The 22,916-nt window shown below is 35.0% G+C and overlaps 2 protein-coding genes and 3 pseudogenes across 2 annotated transcripts; all 5 read left to right on the top strand.

The window, feature by feature from the left end:
• On the top strand, positions 1 to 2,281 carry LOC143552723 (F-box/FBD/LRR-repeat protein At1g13570-like; annotated as a pseudogene).
• A 3,860-nt stretch (positions 2,282 to 6,141) lies between these two features.
• LOC143552683 (uncharacterized) lies at positions 6,142 to 7,174 on the top strand (the record flags this gene model as incomplete). Its single annotated transcript, XM_077042836.1, has 1 exon — positions 6,142 to 7,174. A coding segment is annotated over one exon (897 nt), but the record flags the coding sequence as incomplete, so codon positions are not given.
• Positions 7,175 to 9,684: 2,510 nt separating this feature from the next.
• On the top strand, positions 9,685 to 11,965 carry LOC143552722 (F-box/FBD/LRR-repeat protein At1g13570-like; annotated as a pseudogene).
• Positions 11,966 to 15,825: 3,860 nt separating this feature from the next.
• Positions 15,826 to 16,858, top strand: LOC143552682 (uncharacterized; the record flags this gene model as incomplete). The annotated part of the gene is made up of 1 exon (XM_077042835.1): positions 15,826 to 16,858. A coding segment is annotated over one exon (897 nt), but the record flags the coding sequence as incomplete, so codon positions are not given.
• A 2,510-nt stretch (positions 16,859 to 19,368) lies between these two features.
• LOC143552680 (F-box/FBD/LRR-repeat protein At1g13570-like) lies at positions 19,369 to 21,552 on the top strand (annotated as a pseudogene).
• Positions 21,553 to 22,916: the final 1,364 nt, after the last annotated feature.

Below are 22,916 nucleotides of genomic sequence, written 5' to 3'. Positions count from 1 at the left end.
AAGTAGAGAACAAACCCTACGCCTGAAGCATGGATCATCGAAAGTAAGTTGCAATTCACTTCAATATATTTTGTGATTCTTGTTCAGACTAGATAAATCTCTTGTATAGTTTTGTGGCATATCTTGTATCATGAGTCGGTGTGGGTCAGTTTTGAACCATAACCATAACAGATGTCGATTTCAGTTTGGTTTTAAAGGTTATGACAGGTTGGTTAACCATGAATTTGTGTTGACCTAAATCAATCAATCAATCAATCAATCATATCCAGTGGAATCTCACCCATAGCAACGCTATAAGTAGGGTCTGGGGAGGGTGGGATGTAGACACACCGTACCTCTATCCGATGAGATAGAGAGGTGGCTTCTAGTGACACCTTCAGCTCAAAGTAACATAGTACGTGTTGAGCTAAAAATAGCTAAATATATAGTTAGACATAATCTTGGCCTGAAAGTAAGTTTGGGCTTGCAAATTTTTTTTCCATGGAATAAATTGCTATTAAACATTTATATATGTAGGTATTAAATATTAAAATACATATAGTTTATAATATTAAAAAAATAAATATAATCAATTCGGTTAGGTTTTCTGCACACCGATATCTTGTATGGTTGATGTATATGCCATGGCTATATATTACTTCCATTTATGTTTATGATTTTTGTTATTTAGAATAATGGGAAAAGAAGATGTTATTAGCAACATGCCAGATAATGTGGTAACTTATATACTGGATCGGTTGCCAATACAAGATGCAGTGCGAACAAGTATTTTAGCTAAAAACTGGAGGTATAAATGGACTATGCTTAGCCAACTCATATTTGACAAGTACTTCGTGCTCTATTTAAGAGAAACAAATGGAGAAAGTAAGTTTGGGCGAATTATAAGTAGGCTTCTTCTTCATATTAACGGTGTTATAACAAAGTTTGCTCTTTACATAGAAATGGGTTGTAAGTTGGATGTAGAAGATATTGCACATTGGATTTTGTTCTTGTCCAAAAGTGGAGTTGAGGATCTCACAATTTGGAATATGCAAGGCCCAAAACTTAAGTTGCCTACACATATCTTCGCTTGTACAAAGTTGAAACATTTGAAGCTTTTTTTCTGTTGTTTCAATCCTCCGGCTAGTTTTCATGGTTTTCCCAACCTATTGAGTTTTCAGTATGGTCTGTTGCAATTTGGCGGTAGTAACTTTGGGGAGTTTCTTTCTCAATGTCCCTTACTTGAGATCTTGAACGCGCGTTATCCACATACCTTTTTTGATCAATTGATCAAGAGTCATCGGCATGAGTTACCTGAGACGATGAACATGGATTCCGTTTCTGTAGGTAAAGTGAAACTAGTTGATATTGGAAAACTTGAAAACCTCAAAATATTATCTTTGTCAATGTGTGATAGTGTGATGATCACTAGTATCCTTGAACTTGTGGGGTTTCTTCCAAACCTTCAAGAACTTAGTTTGGATTTGTTAAAGTAGGTAATTTATTTACTAGTTTTGGTTTCTTCCAAACCCTAAACCTTCAAGACCTTCCGTTTCTGTAGGTAAAGTGAAACTAGTTGATAAGGCTAAAGTAGTTTTGGTTTTTTTTTTTACATAATTTATTTACTAATAATACTCAACTTTTTTTTATAGTTGACAAAAGATAGTGTTAAAAAGAGGCTACTTACCACCTTTCCCAGTCTCAAGACTCTTACATTATTAACAATAGATTTATGCAACAATATTATGTTATCATATGCTCTTGAATTGATTAGGAGCTTCCCGAATCTACAGACCCTTGAAGTCACAAGTGATTCGGTATGTATAATATCGCTTGTCTTGTAGAATGATTCGGTATCTCATACATAGTTTTGCATTTAAATGTTAGTTATTCTTGCAGAATGATGACTCTACACCTACAATGTATTCTCTAGAGGTACACTACAACACAATGAACTCGTTGCAGCTTCGGAATGTGGTGTTTACGGATTTGAAAGGTGTTGAGAATGAGTTATGCTTGATTAAGTATTTACTTGCGTGCTCCCCTTTCCTAAAAAATATTGTTATTCATCCCCACTCGGGACTAGTATCGTCCGATGAAAAGTTGTTTGTTAGGAAGTTGCAAAAGCTCCATCGGGCCTCCCCCAAAGCTGAAATCGATCTTCGCTAATTTTACTTTTCTTCAATGTGTCTATTGCGGCGTATAAGACTATAAGCATATATGTATGATATTAAGACACTATATATATGTAGTATGTGATCTCTACTAGTTTTAGTTGTTTTGAACTTCTTTTGAATATGTGAATGAATTTGTGGATCCGTATGTATGTGTTTGTTAGTCTATTTTACTCGGTGGGACCGATAGTTCAAATTACTTTTATACAAGGAAAATTGGTTTTGAATAATCTTAACTATGAGCTATTGACAAATAACAGTCTCAACTTCACACTTGGTCGATAGCGGTCTCAACTAAAGGTGTATTTGTTTCCAACAATATGAGACTAATGGATGGTTAACTCCTTTAGTCTGATTCTTACGTGGCACGCTGAGTTGTCAAAACATATCTATGTGGCACGATTACGTGGGATCTTACTAGGTGTGCCACGTAAAAATCATGCTAACGGAGTTAACCGTTGAAAACAAATACACTTTTAGTTGGGACCGCAACCAGTTAAGTATGAAGTTGAGACTGTTATTTGCCAAATGTCATAGTTAAGGTTATTTAAAACCGAATTTCTTTTATACAAAGGGGCTGCTATTTAGACACACACAAGGGTTTTAGTGAGGGTGTTTGTAGAAGAGAGATTATATGTAAAAAAGGGTGTCTGAATAGCAAAATGAGTGTTTGAATAAATAATGTCTAAAACCATGATTAATGATCATAAATTAAAGTTTATATGTTTATTTATGTCACTAAAATTGTTACTAATTTAAACAGAATATTTTTCAGATTGAAAACAAGAAATCTATCTACAACTAATTGTAACAAGGTAATCTTAACAACCTAAACTTTCATTACGACATGATTATGCATGAATTTAACCTTTTGTAACGTCCAAAAATTTCGATAAATAATATTTTATATATTATTTCTTAAAAACGGAAAAGTTTACTAGAGTTACTAAATAAATAATAACAATAGAAAGAAAGATAAGTAGGCTAAATAGATGGAGTTAATTATGGACTAAAAAGGAAAGATGAGCCTTAGGTCCATGGGCTTAAGGGAGTATAAATATCCCTTAAACCCTAATCCTTTCCATTTTCATCCATAATATTCATCTTATTCTCTCTCTAAGCCTAAAACCCTCACCCATCCTTTCCATTTCGGCCGCAAGCAAGAACTAGGAGCCGAGATCAAATCCAAACCTTAAATCGATCATAACAACGTTAGATCTTCAACCATACAAGCTAGACAACGAGTCCAAGATCCTATATCAAGCTAGCCGTAACCGAGAAGCATCAAAAGGTATGTTCTCTATGATTAAAGGTTACGTTTTATGATCGGTTAGCCATGAAACTTGACCCTAGAGTAGATTGGATATAGATATCTTGTAAAAATGCAAACTTGATGATTAAAATGGATGGTATGGACTCATAGGTATAAACGGCTCAAGATGAACCCTAGATCTAGCCTAGAACGTTTTAAATTTATAAAGGTCCAAACTTTATGCCTAAAACGGGATAGATCTTTAAACCATGATAGTAATGGGTGTAATCGGGTAAGAATGATGATGAATGATGATTAAAAGTTCATAATATGAACCATAGAACATGTTACGGGGCTGTTAGGAATGAAAAAGGATAGAAGGATGAACTGAGCTGGGGATTTCCGGCCAAGGAGGAGAATCCATGGTCAAACCTCGTGGATCTCGATCAACGCGAGAATTCGGTCAGCATGAGTTTTCGGCCTAGTAGAGTTCTCGGTCAACCATCGATTTCGGTAACCATGTGTTCTCGGCCAAGAACACAGGTTCTCGGTCAGGAACGGAGTTCTCGGCCAACTCGCTGGTTCTCTGTTGGGAGTTCTCGGCCACCCATTTTGGGCTTGGGCCTGAACCCAGCTGAACCATAAACTGTAAATGGTTGTTAGGCCTGACTTAACTCAGCCCACCAGCTTAAGCCCCTGTGACTATTTAAAATAAATAACGAGCCCAACTTAGGAAGCCTACATTAATTAGTTAGACGGTTAATTAACAAAGATATATATATTATACAGTTAGCCGTGCACAACTCAAGAAATGGATTACGATAAACGGTGAACGTAACCGCATTCAGGTGAGTTTCTAGCCCCATTTCCTTGTTATGTTTTCGGGGCTGTGTGCATACTCGATGTGATAGTTAATACACTTACCTTTACTGGTAAGTGTATGCCTTATATGGTTTAAATGTTATGTATGTATATCTTAAATGTGAATGAAAGCTTGTCGGTGCGTGAACGATCTTCGGATATTGCACGTGCCTACAAGGAAGGTATGTTTATGATAGATGAATGTGTATGATGGATATATGTACGATATATGAATATGTATGAGTGATTAAAGCAAGTATGTATGTTATGGGTATGTAAAGACGGTATGTACGAAGATGAAGAAAGAGGGACCAGACCCTTATAATATCTGAGATAGAGAAGGAGGGACCAGACCCTTTATAATATCTGAGATAGAGAAGTAAAAAGGGACCAGACCCTAATAATATCTGAGATAGAAGGGACCAGACCCTAATAATATCTGAGATAGACAAGAAAGGGACTAGACCCTAAATAATATCTGAGATAGACAAAGGAAAAAGGGACCATACCCGAATAATATCTGAGATAGAAACGACAGTTTTTTATATAGTATGAAAGTAAATTAGTAAAGTAATCATTATGTATCTTCGGATGCATGATTGAAGGTAAGTGTATGTATTGTATTATGTTTGATTAACTAGAACTCACTCAGCATAGCTGACTTTTAGTATGCACGCAGGTGAATAGATTGAGACAGGTAGCTTGAGGAGGACGCATGGCAGAGTTGGACGAAGCTGACATCTGAAGATTTTGTTATGATGTTTTATTTTAAGTAATGTTTTAAAAGACAAAATATGGATGTTTTGTAACGAATGGTTTAAGTTTTATATTCCGCGAATGTTTTTATTAACTCTGATTATTAAAACTGCGTTTATGAGTAAATCCAACGTCTAAATGTGAGGCACCGGTAACATGGCCTTACACCTTTAATCATTTTTTATAATAAAGACGTAGTAAATCAAAAATCATAAAGCAAACCAAAGTCACTCCAATTTGGTCTGGTTTAAAATATCAATTGTTTAGTTTACTTGTAGGGGTGGCAACCTTGACCCAAACCATTTCAAATGGGTCAATTTGGGTTGTTTTAAAATTCAAATGGGTTGATTTGGGTCATAGGTTTTAATTAAATGGGTCAAAATGGGTCACTTGAAATTCCACATTCTTATTTTTGGGTCAAAATGGGTTGTCAAATTTAACTACATGGGTCGATGTGGGTTAGTGTCTTAAGGAAAAGTGACATGTTTGGGTTGAAACGGGTTTTAGATTGGAACGATATCGGTTTAGGTTTCGGCTCAGATCAGCTTTCGTGCCGACACGAGTTTTAGCACTGGATGGGTTGGGTTTCGGTTCTATCGAGTTTTCGCACTAAACGGGTCGATTAAGGTTTTTGATTCGTTTTCGTCGACATTTCGGTTTCGGTTAATTTGTCGGGTGTTTTTTTTTTGATGAACGAGGATAACGGAGAAAATATTTTAGTTTTTTTACTTTTTTCGTTATTCGTTTATATTTTGAGTTATGATTTTTTATTTGTTTTTTTTGAGGGATTTTGATCTTAATAGAAACCATCAAAAAATATTCAAAAAAATTAATAAAAAAAATCATAACTCAAAAAATAAAACAAAAATAAAAAATGTAAAAAAACTAAAACGTTTCGTCCGTTGTCCTTGTTAAAAAAAATCGACAAATTAACCGAAACTGAAAAGTCGACAACAACAGAACAAAAACATGCTGAAACAAGCTGTTAAGTGATGAAAGGAACTGAAAAATCGCTAAAGCAAGCTGTTAAGTGCTGAAACGAACTGAAAAATCGCTTAAACGAGCTGTTACGTGCTGAAACGAACTGAAAAATCGCTTAAACGAGCTGTTACATGCTGAAATGAACTGAAAAATCGCTTAAACGAAGCTGTTACCGAACTCGACACCCTCGAAAACGGGATCGATAACGTTATTTACAGCTATGAAAATTACCCGCAACATTACCCTAACCGGTACGGGTCCATGGCCCCGTTTTCGCTTCGGTGGTTGTACGCCGAACTCCCGTCTCGAATCGGTAACCGTCAAGAAACAGTAGATCGGTTTTATACGCTGCTGCATTTCGTTCGGGAGAAAATTAAAACGAATGCGAAACCGAAAACCGATGAAAATGAAGATTTTTCTGGTATGTCGGGTGATATATGGAGAAAACGTGAGGGTTTGGTTATTAACTCGATTATAAGTCATCATTTAAGTCATAAAGAGTTTTCGGTTTGTTTGGATTTGATCAAAGATTTGGTAAACCGTGACCCGACCCCAGTGGCCAGAGCAGTTTTGATTTCGAAGCTCGGTTATATCCAAATGCAGTTAGGCGATTTGGACGGTGCGAAGGCGAGTTTTAATATAGTTGAAGGGATTGTCACCGAAGAAAAAGTCGAAACCGAGATGAAGAATCTTGTAAACCGGAATAAGGCGTTAATGTTTATGGTCGGGAAAGATTACGTGTCGGCTGTACGAGAGTACCAGGAGTGTATCGATCGAGATGATTCGGATGTGGTGGCGATTAATAACAAGGCGCTTTGTTTAATGTATTTGCGGGACTTGTCGGATTCTATAAAGGTGTCGGAGAGTGCATTGGAGCGGGTTCCTACTGCGGCTTTAAACGAGACGTTTGTGGTGAATTTGTGTAGTATGTATGAGTTGGCTTATGTTAATCACTCGGATATCAAGAAGACGCTTAGCAATTGGATTGCTCGTGTAGCACCGGATGATTTCGATACTTCGTGTACTCGTGTTTGAAGCAGTTAGTATGTTGTTTCAGGGACTGTTGATGTTTTTAATGTTTGTGTTTTGCTGATATAATGCACTAGATTGAAGGAAATCATATTTGATTCTTATGCATTACTTATTGGTCATTTAAAGTGTGCATCTGCTGACTATCAAGTATCAACATATTAAATGGCAAAAAAGTCACTTAAGTTTTATTTATACTTTTTCCAGGAACAAGCAAGCAAGTTAGAATTATTTTTGTCGCTATTTAGAGTTTTTCTTTTATGTCTTGGAATGGATTCATCAAAATGATTCTTAGCAATATTTTGGGGGTTTCGGTATCTTTGATTACTTTGGTGCTTACTTTTATGAACCAATGAAATACCTATGATTTGATACGTAAAAAACTGTCCATCATTTTTTACAGATAGACGGACAGATTACATAATCAAAATTCTCTTTTTAGTTAACATAATTTTATCAAGATTGATACAAATAAAATTATATATGCATACCTTTTTAATTCAAAAAATAAACTTTAAATAGGTTATTGAAATAGAAAAGAATGAAAAGAAAATTTTTAACTAAGTTGCAAGGTAATCATCAAAATAGACAATCTTTTTATTTTTTCTTTCAAAATAGAGACTCAATTCTAGCCTACGAGTTTTTAATCATTCTTACTTTACTCTAATAAGAAAGTCGACACGTCAAACTAGCCTGCTAAAAAAATTTATAAGCCTTGGCTGGACCAGATCTAGCCCTTTTTTGGGCTCTGAAATTTATAAAAAGCACGTGAGGCGCTCCTATGATCAAATAGGAGTTTATGTTTATAAGTTGGCTAAATTTAGCTTACAAGTCCACTTAGTTAGCAGTCTTCTTACAAGCTAAAAGAAGAGAAGTCGGCTTAGTCGACGTGTATTATATTAGCCTACAAATCGAAAGCTGACAAAGTGTATTTATAGGCTAAATTTAGCCCACTTGTAACACGTGTCAACTCCTGGTTGGTAAGAATGTGGGTTTCACTAACTTTTTGACGTAGCGTGGTGATAAAATTGGATGTCAAACACGTTGATTCTAAGAATACCCGTGAAGAACTTTCCAAAATTCCCATAGAAGACGTAGATCGTAAATAAGATAAATAATTGAACCTGTTGATTCACACGAATACCAGGATCAATTCTTCCAACTATCGTTGATTCACAAAAAATACCGATAATTAGGTCCTTCACACACTAACACACACTGTGAAAGAGAGGAAATGATTTTTTTAATATATTCCAAACCTTATTTTCTTTCATTACAAAATCTCAAGTATTTAAAAGAAATAGAAAACCATTGGGCTTCCAATGATTAAAGCCAAAAGACATAAAATATTAATTTTAAACTCTTGTAATTCCATAACTCATGTTGTCATTATTTGGTAAACGTTTGATCTCCCCACATCATTCTCTCCACCTTTGAAAAAACTCGCTCTCGAGTTTTTGTCTTTGAACCGTAGCCACCTGGGTCAAAGGGACCATCCATCCGATTCCGATTTATAGATATCATGACCTGCTCAAATAGTTCAACTTTACTAATCATCTTGTCCGACTCTAGGCTTGTACCACATGGGTAAAAGGGAGCATCGATACGCTTTCTTTTTTCTACAAGTTCATGTGATCTTGATAATATTTCTTTGCTTGCATATTTAATAATTGGCCCCATTATATCTTGTGCATTTTTAAGATATAATTGATTGACTTCTAACCTTAGAGTGTTGTTTGTGAAACTTGCATACAAATCTTCATAAATAACATTGCTAACCATATTAATATTAGCATTTGGCAAAAATCTATTCCAGTGGCTTTTTTCTTCTTGAGTAATATCCACGCCACCTGAATAAACTGTAGACCACTCATGTTTTCTTTTTAAACTTTCAAGAACATCATCGGTTGCCCAAACATACCATTCCTCGTCCTCATATTCATCAAATTCGGGCCAAGAATCATAGATATTATCCCCCTCACAAGCCATATTGAGCCAGGAATTCGGCTTTGATACCAACTGATGCAGCGTGGTGATAAAGTTTGGAAGTCAAACACGTTGATTCTAAGAATACCCGTGAAGTACTTCCCAAAACTCTCAAAAAAAGACGTAGATCGTAAATAAGATAAATAATTGAACCTGTTGATTCACACGAATACCAGGATCAATTCTTCCAACTATCGTTGATTCACAAAGAATACCGATAATTAGGTCCTTCACACACTGTGATAGAGAGGAAATGATTTTTTTTATATATTCCAAATCTTATTTTCTTACATTACAAAATCTCAAGTATTTAAAAGAAATAGAAAACCATTGGGCTTCTAATGATTAAAGCCAAAAGACATAAAATATTAATTTTAAACTCTTGTAATTCCATAACTCATGTTGTCATTATTTGGTAAACGTTTGATCTCCCCACATAACTTTTTGTTACTTTTACGGTTAAAAAGCGTTAGCTAAGCCTTAAAGTATTTCAATTGTGGCACAACCCGATATGTCATATGCCTAAAAGGATGATGTTGAGTCTAAGATTGTCTCTTTTGATATATATATTTTTTAAATTAATCGGGCCCTAAATTCTATTTTATAAGAACATATCAATAGATAATATCAAATAATATATAATAATATAAATGCATGAAAATAGAGAAGTAGAGAACAAACCCTACGCCTGAAGCATGGATCATCGAAAGTAAGTTGCAATTCACTTCAATATATTTTGTGATTCTTGTTCAGACTAGATAAATCTCTTGTATAGTTTTGTGGCATATCTTGTATCATGAGTCGGTGTGGGTCAGTTTTGAACCATAACCATAACAGATGTCGATTTCAGTTTGGTTTTAAAGGTTATGACAGGTTGGTTAACCATGAATTTGTGTTGACCTAAATCAATCAATCAATCAATCAATCATATCCAGTGGAATCTCACCCATAGCAACGCTATAAGTAGGGTCTGGGGAGGGTGGGATGTAGACACACCGTACCTCTATCCGATGAGATAGAGAGGTGGCTTCTAGTGACACCTTCAGCTCAAAGTAACATAGTACGTGTTGAGCTAAAAATAGCTAAATATATAGTTAGACATAATCTTGGCCTGAAAGTAAGTTTGGGCTTGCAAATTTTTTTTCCATGGAATAAATTGCTATTAAACATTTATATATGTAGGTATTAAATATTAAAATACATATAGTTTATAATATTAAAAAAATAAATATAATCAATTCGGTTAGGTTTTCTGCACACCGATATCTTGTATGGTTGATGTATATGCCATGGCTATATATTACTTCCATTTATGTTTATGATTTTTGTTATTTAGAATAATGGGAAAAGAAGATGTTATTAGCAACATGCCAGATAATGTGGTAACTTATATACTGGATCGGTTGCCAATACAAGATGCAGTGCGAACAAGTATTTTAGCTAAAAACTGGAGGTATAAATGGACTATGCTTAGCCAACTCATATTTGACAAGTACTTCGTGCTCTATTTAAGAGAAACAAATGGAGAAAGTAAGTTTGGGCGAATTATAAGTAGGCTTCTTCTTCATATTAACGGTGTTATAACAAAGTTTGCTCTTTACATAGAAATGGGTTGTAAGTTGGATGTAGAAGATATTGCACATTGGATTTTGTTCTTGTCCAAAAGTGGAGTTGAGGATCTCACAATTTGGAATATGCAAGGCCCAAAACTTAAGTTGCCTACACATATCTTCGCTTGTACAAAGTTGAAACATTTGAAGCTTTTTTTCTGTTGTTTCAATCCTCCGGCTAGTTTTCATGGTTTTCCCAACCTATTGAGTTTTCAGTATGGTCTGTTGCAATTTGGCGGTAGTAACTTTGGGGAGTTTCTTTCTCAATGTCCCTTACTTGAGATCTTGAACGCGCGTTATCCACATACCTTTTTTGATCAATTGATCAAGAGTCATCGGCATGAGTTACCTGAGACGATGAACATGGATTCCGTTTCTGTAGGTAAAGTGAAACTAGTTGATATTGGAAAACTTGAAAACCTCAAAATATTATCTTTGTCAATGTGTGATAGTGTGATGATCACTAGTATCCTTGAACTTGTGGGGTTTCTTCCAAACCTTCAAGAACTTAGTTTGGATTTGTTAAAGTAGGTAATTTATTTACTAGTTTTGGTTTCTTCCAAACCCTAAACCTTCAAGACCTTCCGTTTCTGTAGGTAAAGTGAAACTAGTTGATAAGGCTAAAGTAGTTTTGGTTTTTTTTTTTACATAATTTATTTACTAATAATACTCAACTTTTTTTTATAGTTGACAAAAGATAGTGTTAAAAAGAGGCTACTTACCACCTTTCCCAGTCTCAAGACTCTTACATTATTAACAATAGATTTATGCAACAATATTATGTTATCATATGCTCTTGAATTGATTAGGAGCTTCCCGAATCTACAGACCCTTGAAGTCACAAGTGATTCGGTATGTATAATATCGCTTGTCTTGTAGAATGATTCGGTATCTCATACATAGTTTTGCATTTAAATGTTAGTTATTCTTGCAGAATGATGACTCTACACCTACAATGTATTCTCTAGAGGTACACTACAACACAATGAACTCGTTGCAGCTTCGGAATGTGGTGTTTACGGATTTGAAAGGTGTTGAGAATGAGTTATGCTTGATTAAGTATTTACTTGCGTGCTCCCCTTTCCTAAAAAATATTGTTATTCATCCCCACTCGGGACTAGTATCGTCCGATGAAAAGTTGTTTGTTAGGAAGTTGCAAAAGCTCCATCGGGCCTCCCCCAAAGCTGAAATCGATCTTCGCTAATTTTACTTTTCTTCAATGTGTCTATTGCGGCGTATAAGACTATAAGCATATATGTATGATATTAAGACACTATATATATGTAGTATGTGATCTCTACTAGTTTTAGTTGTTTTGAACTTCTTTTGAATATGTGAATGAATTTGTGGATCCGTATGTATGTGTTTGTTAGTCTATTTTACTCGGTGGGACCGATAGTTCAAATTACTTTTATACAAGGAAAATTGGTTTTGAATAATCTTAACTATGAGCTATTGACAAATAACAGTCTCAACTTCACACTTGGTCGATAGCGGTCTCAACTAAAGGTGTATTTGTTTCCAACAATATGAGACTAATGGATGGTTAACTCCTTTAGTCTGATTCTTACGTGGCACGCTGAGTTGTCAAAACATATCTATGTGGCACGATTACGTGGGATCTTACTAGGTGTGCCACGTAAAAATCATGCTAACGGAGTTAACCGTTGAAAACAAATACACTTTTAGTTGGGACCGCAACCAGTTAAGTATGAAGTTGAGACTGTTATTTGCCAAATGTCATAGTTAAGGTTATTTAAAACCGAATTTCTTTTATACAAAGGGGCTGCTATTTAGACACACACAAGGGTTTTAGTGAGGGTGTTTGTAGAAGAGAGATTATATGTAAAAAAGGGTGTCTGAATAGCAAAATGAGTGTTTGAATAAATAATGTCTAAAACCATGATTAATGATCATAAATTAAAGTTTATATGTTTATTTATGTCACTAAAATTGTTACTAATTTAAACAGAATATTTTTCAGATTGAAAACAAGAAATCTATCTACAACTAATTGTAACAAGGTAATCTTAACAACCTAAACTTTCATTACGACATGATTATGCATGAATTTAACCTTTTGTAACGTCCAAAAATTTCGATAAATAATATTTTATATATTATTTCTTAAAAACGGAAAAGTTTACTAGAGTTACTAAATAAATAATAACAATAGAAAGAAAGATAAGTAGGCTAAATAGATGGAGTTAATTATGGACTAAAAAGGAAAGATGAGCCTTAGGTCCATGGGCTTAAGGGAGTATAAATATCCCTTAAACCCTAATCCTTTCCATTTTCATCCATAATATTCATCTTATTCTCTCTCTAAGCCTAAAACCCTCACCCATCCTTTCCATTTCGGCCGCAAGCAAGAACTAGGAGCCGAGATCAAATCCAAACCTTAAATCGATCATAACAACGTTAGATCTTCAACCATACAAGCTAGACAACGAGTCCAAGATCCTATATCAAGCTAGCCGTAACCGAGAAGCATCAAAAGGTATGTTCTCTATGATTAAAGGTTACGTTTTATGATCGGTTAGCCATGAAACTTGACCCTAGAGTAGATTGGATATAGATATCTTGTAAAAATGCAAACTTGATGATTAAAATGGATGGTATGGACTCATAGGTATAAACGGCTCAAGATGAACCCTAGATCTAGCCTAGAACGTTTTAAATTTATAAAGGTCCAAACTTTATGCCTAAAACGGGATAGATCTTTAAACCATGATAGTAATGGGTGTAATCGGGTAAGAATGATGATGAATGATGATTAAAAGTTCATAATATGAACCATAGAACATGTTACGGGGCTGTTAGGAATGAAAAAGGATAGAAGGATGAACTGAGCTGGGGATTTCCGGCCAAGGAGGAGAATCCATGGTCAAACCTCGTGGATCTCGATCAACGCGAGAATTCGGTCAGCATGAGTTTTCGGCCTAGTAGAGTTCTCGGTCAACCATCGATTTCGGTAACCATGTGTTCTCGGCCAAGAACACAGGTTCTCGGTCAGGAACGGAGTTCTCGGCCAACTCGCTGGTTCTCTGTTGGGAGTTCTCGGCCACCCATTTTGGGCTTGGGCCTGAACCCAGCTGAACCATAAACTGTAAATGGTTGTTAGGCCTGACTTAACTCAGCCCACCAGCTTAAGCCCCTGTGACTATTTAAAATAAATAACGAGCCCAACTTAGGAAGCCTACATTAATTAGTTAGACGGTTAATTAACAAAGATATATATATTATACAGTTAGCCGTGCACAACTCAAGAAATGGATTACGATAAACGGTGAACGTAACCGCATTCAGGTGAGTTTCTAGCCCCATTTCCTTGTTATGTTTTCGGGGCTGTGTGCATACTCGATGTGATAGTTAATACACTTACCTTTACTGGTAAGTGTATGCCTTATATGGTTTAAATGTTATGTATGTATATCTTAAATGTGAATGAAAGCTTGTCGGTGCGTGAACGATCTTCGGATATTGCACGTGCCTACAAGGAAGGTATGTTTATGATAGATGAATGTGTATGATGGATATATGTACGATATATGAATATGTATGAGTGATTAAAGCAAGTATGTATGTTATGGGTATGTAAAGACGGTATGTACGAAGATGAAGAAAGAGGGACCAGACCCTTATAATATCTGAGATAGAGAAGGAGGGACCAGACCCTTTATAATATCTGAGATAGAGAAGTAAAAAGGGACCAGACCCTAATAATATCTGAGATAGAAGGGACCAGACCCTAATAATATCTGAGATAGACAAGAAAGGGACTAGACCCTAAATAATATCTGAGATAGACAAAGGAAAAAGGGACCATACCCGAATAATATCTGAGATAGAAACGACAGTTTTTTATATAGTATGAAAGTAAATTAGTAAAGTAATCATTATGTATCTTCGGATGCATGATTGAAGGTAAGTGTATGTATTGTATTATGTTTGATTAACTAGAACTCACTCAGCATAGCTGACTTTTAGTATGCACGCAGGTGAATAGATTGAGACAGGTAGCTTGAGGAGGACGCATGGCAGAGTTGGACGAAGCTGACATCTGAAGATTTTGTTATGATGTTTTATTTTAAGTAATGTTTTAAAAGACAAAATATGGATGTTTTGTAACGAATGGTTTAAGTTTTATATTCCGCGAATGTTTTTATTAACTCTGATTATTAAAACTGCGTTTATGAGTAAATCCAACGTCTAAATGTGAGGCACCGGTAACATGGCCTTACACCTTTAATCATTTTTTATAATAAAGACGTAGTAAATCAAAAATCATAAAGCAAACCAAAGTCACTCCAATTTGGTCTGGTTTAAAATATCAATTGTTTAGTTTACTTGTAGGGGTGGCAACCTTGACCCAAACCATTTCAAATGGGTCAATTTGGGTTGTTTTAAAATTCAAATGGGTTGATTTGGGTCATAGGTTTTAATTAAATGGGTCAAAATGGGTCACTTGAAATTCCACATTCTTATTTTTGGGTCAAAATGGGTTGTCAAATTTAACTACATGGGTCGATGTGGGTTAGTGTCTTAAGGAAAAGTGACATGTTTGGGTTGAAACGGGTTTTAGATTGGAACGATATCGGTTTAGGTTTCGGCTCAGATCAGCTTTCGTGCCGACACGAGTTTTAGCACTGGATGGGTTGGGTTTCGGTTCTATCGAGTTTTCGCACTAAACGGGTCGATTAAGGTTTTTGATTCGTTTTCGTCGACATTTCGGTTTCGGTTAATTTGTCGGGTGTTTTTTTTTTGATGAACGAGGATAACGGAGAAAATATTTTAGTTTTTTTACTTTTTTCGTTATTCGTTTATATTTTGAGTTATGATTTTTTATTTGTTTTTTTTGAGGGATTTTGATCTTAATAGAAACCATCAAAAAATATTCAAAAAAATTAATAAAAAAAATCATAACTCAAAAAATAAAACAAAAATAAAAAATGTAAAAAAACTAAAACGTTTCGTCCGTTGTCCTTGTTAAAAAAAATCGACAAATTAACCGAAACTGAAAAGTCGACAACAACAGAACAAAAACATGCTGAAACAAGCTGTTAAGTGATGAAAGGAACTGAAAAATCGCTAAAGCAAGCTGTTAAGTGCTGAAACGAACTGAAAAATCGCTTAAACGAGCTGTTACGTGCTGAAACGAACTGAAAAATCGCTTAAACGAGCTGTTACATGCTGAAATGAACTGAAAAATCGCTTAAACGAAGCTGTTACCGAACTCGACACCCTCGAAAACGGGATCGATAACGTTATTTACAGCTATGAAAATTACCCGCAACATTACCCTAACCGGTACGGGTCCATGGCCCCGTTTTCGCTTCGGTGGTTGTACGCCGAACTCCCGTCTCGAATCGGTAACCGTCAAGAAACAGTAGATCGGTTTTATACGCTGCTGCATTTCGTTCGGGAGAAAATTAAAACGAATGCGAAACCGAAAACCGATGAAAATGAAGATTTTTCTGGTATGTCGGGTGATATATGGAGAAAACGTGAGGGTTTGGTTATTAACTCGATTATAAGTCATCATTTAAGTCATAAAGAGTTTTCGGTTTGTTTGGATTTGATCAAAGATTTGGTAAACCGTGACCCGACCCCAGTGGCCAGAGCAGTTTTGATTTCGAAGCTCGGTTATATCCAAATGCAGTTAGGCGATTTGGACGGTGCGAAGGCGAGTTTTAATATAGTTGAAGGGATTGTCACCGAAGAAAAAGTCGAAACCGAGATGAAGAATCTTGTAAACCGGAATAAGGCGTTAATGTTTATGGTCGGGAAAGATTACGTGTCGGCTGTACGAGAGTACCAGGAGTGTATCGATCGAGATGATTCGGATGTGGTGGCGATTAATAACAAGGCGCTTTGTTTAATGTATTTGCGGGACTTGTCGGATTCTATAAAGGTGTCGGAGAGTGCATTGGAGCGGGTTCCTACTGCGGCTTTAAACGAGACGTTTGTGGTGAATTTGTGTAGTATGTATGAGTTGGCTTATGTTAATCACTCGGATATCAAGAAGACGCTTAGCAATTGGATTGCTCGTGTAGCACCGGATGATTTCGATACTTCGTGTACTCGTGTTTGAAGCAGTTAGTATGTTGTTTCAGGGACTGTTGATGTTTTTAATGTTTGTGTTTTGCTGATATAATGCACTAGATTGAAGGAAATCATATTTGATTCTTATGCATTACTTATTGGTCATTTAAAGTGTGCATCTGCTGACTATCAAGTATCAACATATTAAATGGCAAAAAAGTCACTTAAGTTTTATTTATACTTTTTCCAGGAACAAGCAAGCAAGTTAGAATTATTTTTGTCGCTATTTAGAGTTTTTCTTTTATGTCTTGGAATGGATTCATCAAAATGATTCTTAGCAATATTTTGGGGGTTTCGGTATCTTTGATTACTTTGGTGCTTACTTTTATGAACCAATGAAATACCTATGATTTGATACGTAAAAAACTGTCCATCATTTTTTACAGATAGACGGACAGATTACATAATCAAAATTCTCTTTTTAGTTAACATAATTTTATCAAGATTGATACAAATAAAATTATATATGCATACCTTTTTAATTCAAAAAATAAACTTTAAATAGGTTATTGAAATAGAAAAGAATGAAAAGAAAATTTTTAACTAAGTTGCAAGGTAATCATCAAAATAGACAATCTTTTTATTTTTTCTTTCAAAATAGAGACTCAATTCTAGCCTACGAGTTTTTAATCATTCTTACTTTACTCTAATAAGAAAGTCGACACGTCAAACTAGCCTGCTAAAAAAATTTATAAGCCTTGGCTGGACCAGATCTAGCCCTTTTTTGGGCTCTGAAATTTATAAAAAGCACGTGAGGCGCTCCTATGATCAAATAGGAGTTTATGTTTATAAGTTGGCTAAATTTAGCTTACAAGTCCACTTAGTTAGCAGTCTTCTTACAAGCTAAAAGAAGAGAAGTCGGCTTAGTCGACGTGTATTATATTAGCCTACAAATCGAAAGCTGACAAAGTGTATTTATAGGCTAAATTTAGCCCACTTGTAACACGTGTCAACTCCTGGTTGGTAAGAATGTGGGTTTCACTAACTTTTTGACGTAGCGTGGTGATAAAATTGGATGTCAAACACGTTGATTCTAAGAATACCCGTGAAGAACTTTCCAAAATTCCCATAGAAGACGTAGATCGTAAATAAGATAAATAATTGAACCTGTTGATTCACACGAATACCAGGATCAATTCTTCCAACTATCGTTGATTCACAAAAAATACCGATAATTAGGTCCTTCACACACTAACACACACTGTGAAAGAGAGGAAATGATTTTTTTAATATATTCCAAACCTTATTTTCTTTCATTACAAAATCTCAAGTATTTAAAAGAAATAGAAAACCATTGGGCTTCCAATGATTAAAGCCAAAAGACATAAAATATTAATTTTAAACTCTTGTAATTCCATAACTCATGTTGTCATTATTTGGTAAACGTTTGATCTCCCCACATCATTCTCTCCACCTTTGAAAAAACTCGCTCTCGAGTTTTTGTCTTTGAACCGTAGCCACCTGGGTCAAAGGGACCATCCATCCGATTCCGATTTATAGATATCATGACCTGCTCAAATAGTTCAACTTTACTAATCATCTTGTCCGACTCTAGGCTTGTACCACATGGGTAAAAGGGAGCATCGATACGCTTTCTTTTTTCTACAAGTTCATGTGATCTTGATAATATTTCTTTGCTTGCATATTTAATAATTGGCCCCATTATATCTTGTGCATTTTTAAGATATAATTGATTGACTTCTAACCTTAGAGTGTTGTTTGTGAAACTTGCATACAAATCTTCATAAATAACATTGCTAACCATATTAATATTAGCATTTGGCAAAAATCTATTCCAGTGGCTTTTTTCTTCTTGAGTAATATCCACGCCACCTGAATAAACTGTAGACCACTCATGTTTTCTTTTTAAACTTTCAAGAACATCATCGGTTGCCCAAACATACCATTCCTCGTCCTCATATTCATCAAATTCGGGCCAAGAATCATAGATATTATCCCCCTCACAAGCCATATTGAGCCAGGAATTCGGCTTTGATACCAACTGATGCAGCGTGGTGATAAAGTTTGGAAGTCAAACACGTTGATTCTAAGAATACCCGTGAAGTACTTCCCAAAACTCTCAAAAAAAGACGTAGATCGTAAATAAGATAAATAATTGAACCTGTTGATTCACACGAATACCAGGATCAATTCTTCCAACTATCGTTGATTCACAAAGAATACCGATAATTAGGTCCTTCACACACTGTGATAGAGAGGAAATGATTTTTTTTATATATTCCAAATCTTATTTTCTTACATTACAAAATCTCAAGTATTTAAAAGAAATAGAAAACCATTGGGCTTCTAATGATTAAAGCCAAAAGACATAAAATATTAATTTTAAACTCTTGTAATTCCATAACTCATGTTGTCATTATTTGGTAAACGTTTGATCTCCCCACATAACTTTTTGTTACTTTTACGGTTAAAAAGCGTTAGCTAAGCCTTAAAGTATTTCAATTGTGGCACAACCCGATATGTCATATGCCTAAAAGGATGATGTTGAGTCTAAGATTGTCTCTTTTGATATATATATTTTTTAAATTAATCGGGCCCTAAATTCTATTTTATAAGAACATATCAATAGATAATATCAAATAATATATAATAATATAAATGCATGAAAATAGAGAAGTAGAGAACAAACCCTACGCCTGAAGCATGGATCATCGAAAGTAAGTTGCAATTCACTTCAATATATTTTGTGATTCTTGTTCAGACTAGATAAATCTCTTGTATAGTTTTGTGGCATATCTTGTATCATGAGTCGGTGTGGGTCAGTTTTGAACCATAACCATAACAGATGTCGATTTCAGTTTGGTTTTAAAGGTTATGACAGGTTGGTTAACCATGAATTTGTGTTGACCTAAATCAATCAATCAATCAATCAATCATATCCAGTGGAATCTCACCCATAGCAACGCTATAAGTAGGGTCTGGGGAGGGTGGGATGTAGACACACCGTACCTCTATCCGATGAGATAGAGAGGTGGCTTCTAGTGACACCTTCAGCTCAAAGTAACATAGTACGTGTTGAGCTAAAAATAGCTAAATATATAGTTAGACATAATCTTGGCCTGAAAGTAAGTTTGGGCTTGCAAATTTTTTTTCCATGGAATAAATTGCTATTAAACATTTATATATGTAGGTATTAAATATTAAAATACATATAGTTTATAATATTAAAAAAATAAATATAATCAATTCGGTTAGGTTTTCTGCACACCGATATCTTGTATGGTTGATGTATATGCCATGGCTATATATTACTTCCATTTATGTTTATGATTTTTGTTATTTAGAATAATGGGAAAAGAAGATGTTATTAGCAACATGCCAGATAATGTGGTAACTTATATACTGGATCGGTTGCCAATACAAGATGCAGTGCGAACAAGTATTTTAGCTAAAAACTGGAGGTATAAATGGACTATGCTTAGCCAACTCATATTTGACAAGTACTTCGTGCTCTATTTAAGAGAAACAAATGGAGAAAGTAAGTTTGGGCGAATTATAAGTAGGCTTCTTCTTCATATTAACGGTGTTATAACAAAGTTTGCTCTTTACATAGAAATGGGTTGTAAGTTGGATGTAGAAGATATTGCACATTGGATTTTGTTCTTGTCCAAAAGTGGAGTTGAGGATCTCACAATTTGGAATATGCAAGGCCCAAAACTTAAGTTGCCTACACATATCTTCGCTTGTACAAAGTTGAAACATTTGAAGCTTTTTTTCTGTTGTTTCAATCCTCCGGCTAGTTTTCATGGTTTTCCCAACCTATTGAGTTTTCAGTATGGTCTGTTGCAATTTGGCGGTAGTAACTTTGGGGAGTTTCTTTCTCAATGTCCCTTACTTGAGATCTTGAACGCGCGTTATCCACATACCTTTTTTGATCAATTGATCAAGAGTCATCGGCATGAGTTACCTGAGACGATGAACATGGATTCCGTTTCTGTAGGTAAAGTGAAACTAGTTGATATTGGAAAACTTGAAAACCTCAAAATATTATCTTTGTCAATGTGTGATAGTGTGATGATCACTAGTATCCTTGAACTTGTGGGGTTTCTTCCAAACCTTCAAGAACTTAGTTTGGATTTGTTAAAGTAGGTAATTTATTTACTAGTTTTGGTTTCTTCCAAACCCTAAACCTTCAAGACCTTCCGTTTCTGTAGGTAAAGTGAAACTAGTTGATAAGGCTAAAGTAGTTTTGGTTTTTTTTTTTACATAATTTATTTACTAATAATACTCAACTTTTTTTTATAGTTGACAAAAGATAGTGTTAAAAAGAGGCTACTTACCACCTTTCCCAGTCTCAAGACTCTTACATTATTAACAATAGATTTATGCAACAATATTATGTTATCATATGCTCTTGAATTGATTAGGAGCTTCCCGAATCTACAGACCCTTGAAGTCACAAGTGATTCGGTATGTATAATATCGCTTGTCTTGTAGAATGATTCGGTATCTCATACATAGTTTTGCATTTAAATGTTAGTTATTCTTGCAGAATGATGACTCTACACCTACAATGTATTCTCTAGAGGTACACTACAACACAATGAACTCGTTGCAGCTTCGGAATGTGGTGTTTACGGATTTGAAAGGTGTTGAGAATGAGTTATGCTTGATTAAGTATTTACTTGCGTGCTCCCCTTTCCTAAAAAATATTGTTATTCATCCCCACTCGGGACTAGTATCGTCCGATGAAAAGTTGTTTGTTAGGAAGTTGCAAAAGCTCCATCGGGCCTCCCCAAAGCTGAAATCGATCTTCGCTAATTTTACTTTTCTTCAATGTGTCTATTGCGGCGTATAAGACTATAAGCATATATGTATGATATTAAGACACTATATATATGTAGTATGTGATCTCTACTAGTTTTAGTTGTTTTGAACTTCTTTTGAATATGTGAATGAATTTGTGGATCCGTATGTATGTGTTTGTTAGTCTATTTTACTCGGTGGGACCGATAGTTCAAATTACTTTTATACAAGGAAAATTGGTTTTGAATAATCTTAACTATGAGCTATTGACAAATAACAGTCTCAACTTCACACTTGGTCGATAGCGGTCTCAACTAAAGGTGTATTTGTTTCCAACAATATGAGACTAATGGATGGTTAACTCCTTTAGTCTGATTCTTACGTGGCACGCTGAGTTGTCAAAACATATCTATGTGGCACGATTACGTGGGATCTTACTAGGTGTGCCACGTAAAAATCATGCTAACGGAGTTAACCGTTGAAAACAAATACACTTTTAGTTGGGACCGCAACCAGTTAAGTATGAAGTTGAGACTGTTATTTGCCAAATGTCATAGTTAAGGTTATTTAAAACCGAATTTCTTTTATACAAAGGGGCTGCTATTTAGACACACACAAGGGTTTTAGTGAGGGTGTTTGTAGAAGAGAGATTATATGTAAAAAAGGGTGTCTGAATAGCAAAATGAGTGTTTGAATAAATAATGTCTAAAACCATGATTAATGATCATAAATTAAAGTTTATATGTTTATTTATGTCACTAAAATTGTTACTAATTTAAACAGAATATTTTTCAGATTGAAAACAAGAAATCTATCTACAACTAATTGTAACAAGGTAATCTTAACAACCTAAACTTTCATTACGACATGATTATGCATGAATTTAACCTTTTGTAACGTCCAAAAATTTCGATAAATAATATTTTATATATTATTTCTTAAAAACGGAAAAGTTTACTAGAGTTACTAAATAAATAATAACAATAGAAAGAAAGATAAGTAGGCTAAATAGATGGAGTTAATTATGGACTAAAAAGGAAAGATGAGCCTTAGGTCCATGGGCTTAAGGGAGTATAAATATCCCTTAAACCCTAATCCTTTCCATTTTCATCCATAATATTCATCTTATTCTCTCTCTAAGCCTAAAACCCTCACCCATCCTTTCCATTTCGGCCGCAAGCAAGAACTAGGAGCCGAGATCAAATCCAAACCTTAAATCGATCATAACAACGTTAGATCTTCAACCATACAAGCTAGACAACGAGTCCAAGATCCTATATCAAGCTAGCCGTAACCGAGAAGCATCAAAAGGTATGTTCTCTATGATTAAAGGTTACGTTTTATGATCGGTTAGCCATGAAACTTGACCCTAGAGTAGATTGGATATAGATATCTTGTAAAAATGCAAACTTGATG

The sequence above is a fragment of the Bidens hawaiensis genome, unplaced genomic scaffold (genome assembly GCF_021521415.1).
Source record: "Bidens hawaiensis isolate Kalapana, Puna unplaced genomic scaffold, B.hawaiensis_p1.1 tig00017009_1, whole genome shotgun sequence".
Classification (NCBI taxonomy): domain Eukaryota; kingdom Viridiplantae; phylum Streptophyta; class Magnoliopsida; order Asterales; family Asteraceae; genus Bidens; species Bidens hawaiensis.
This window is presented reverse-complemented; position numbering and strand designations above follow the sequence as displayed.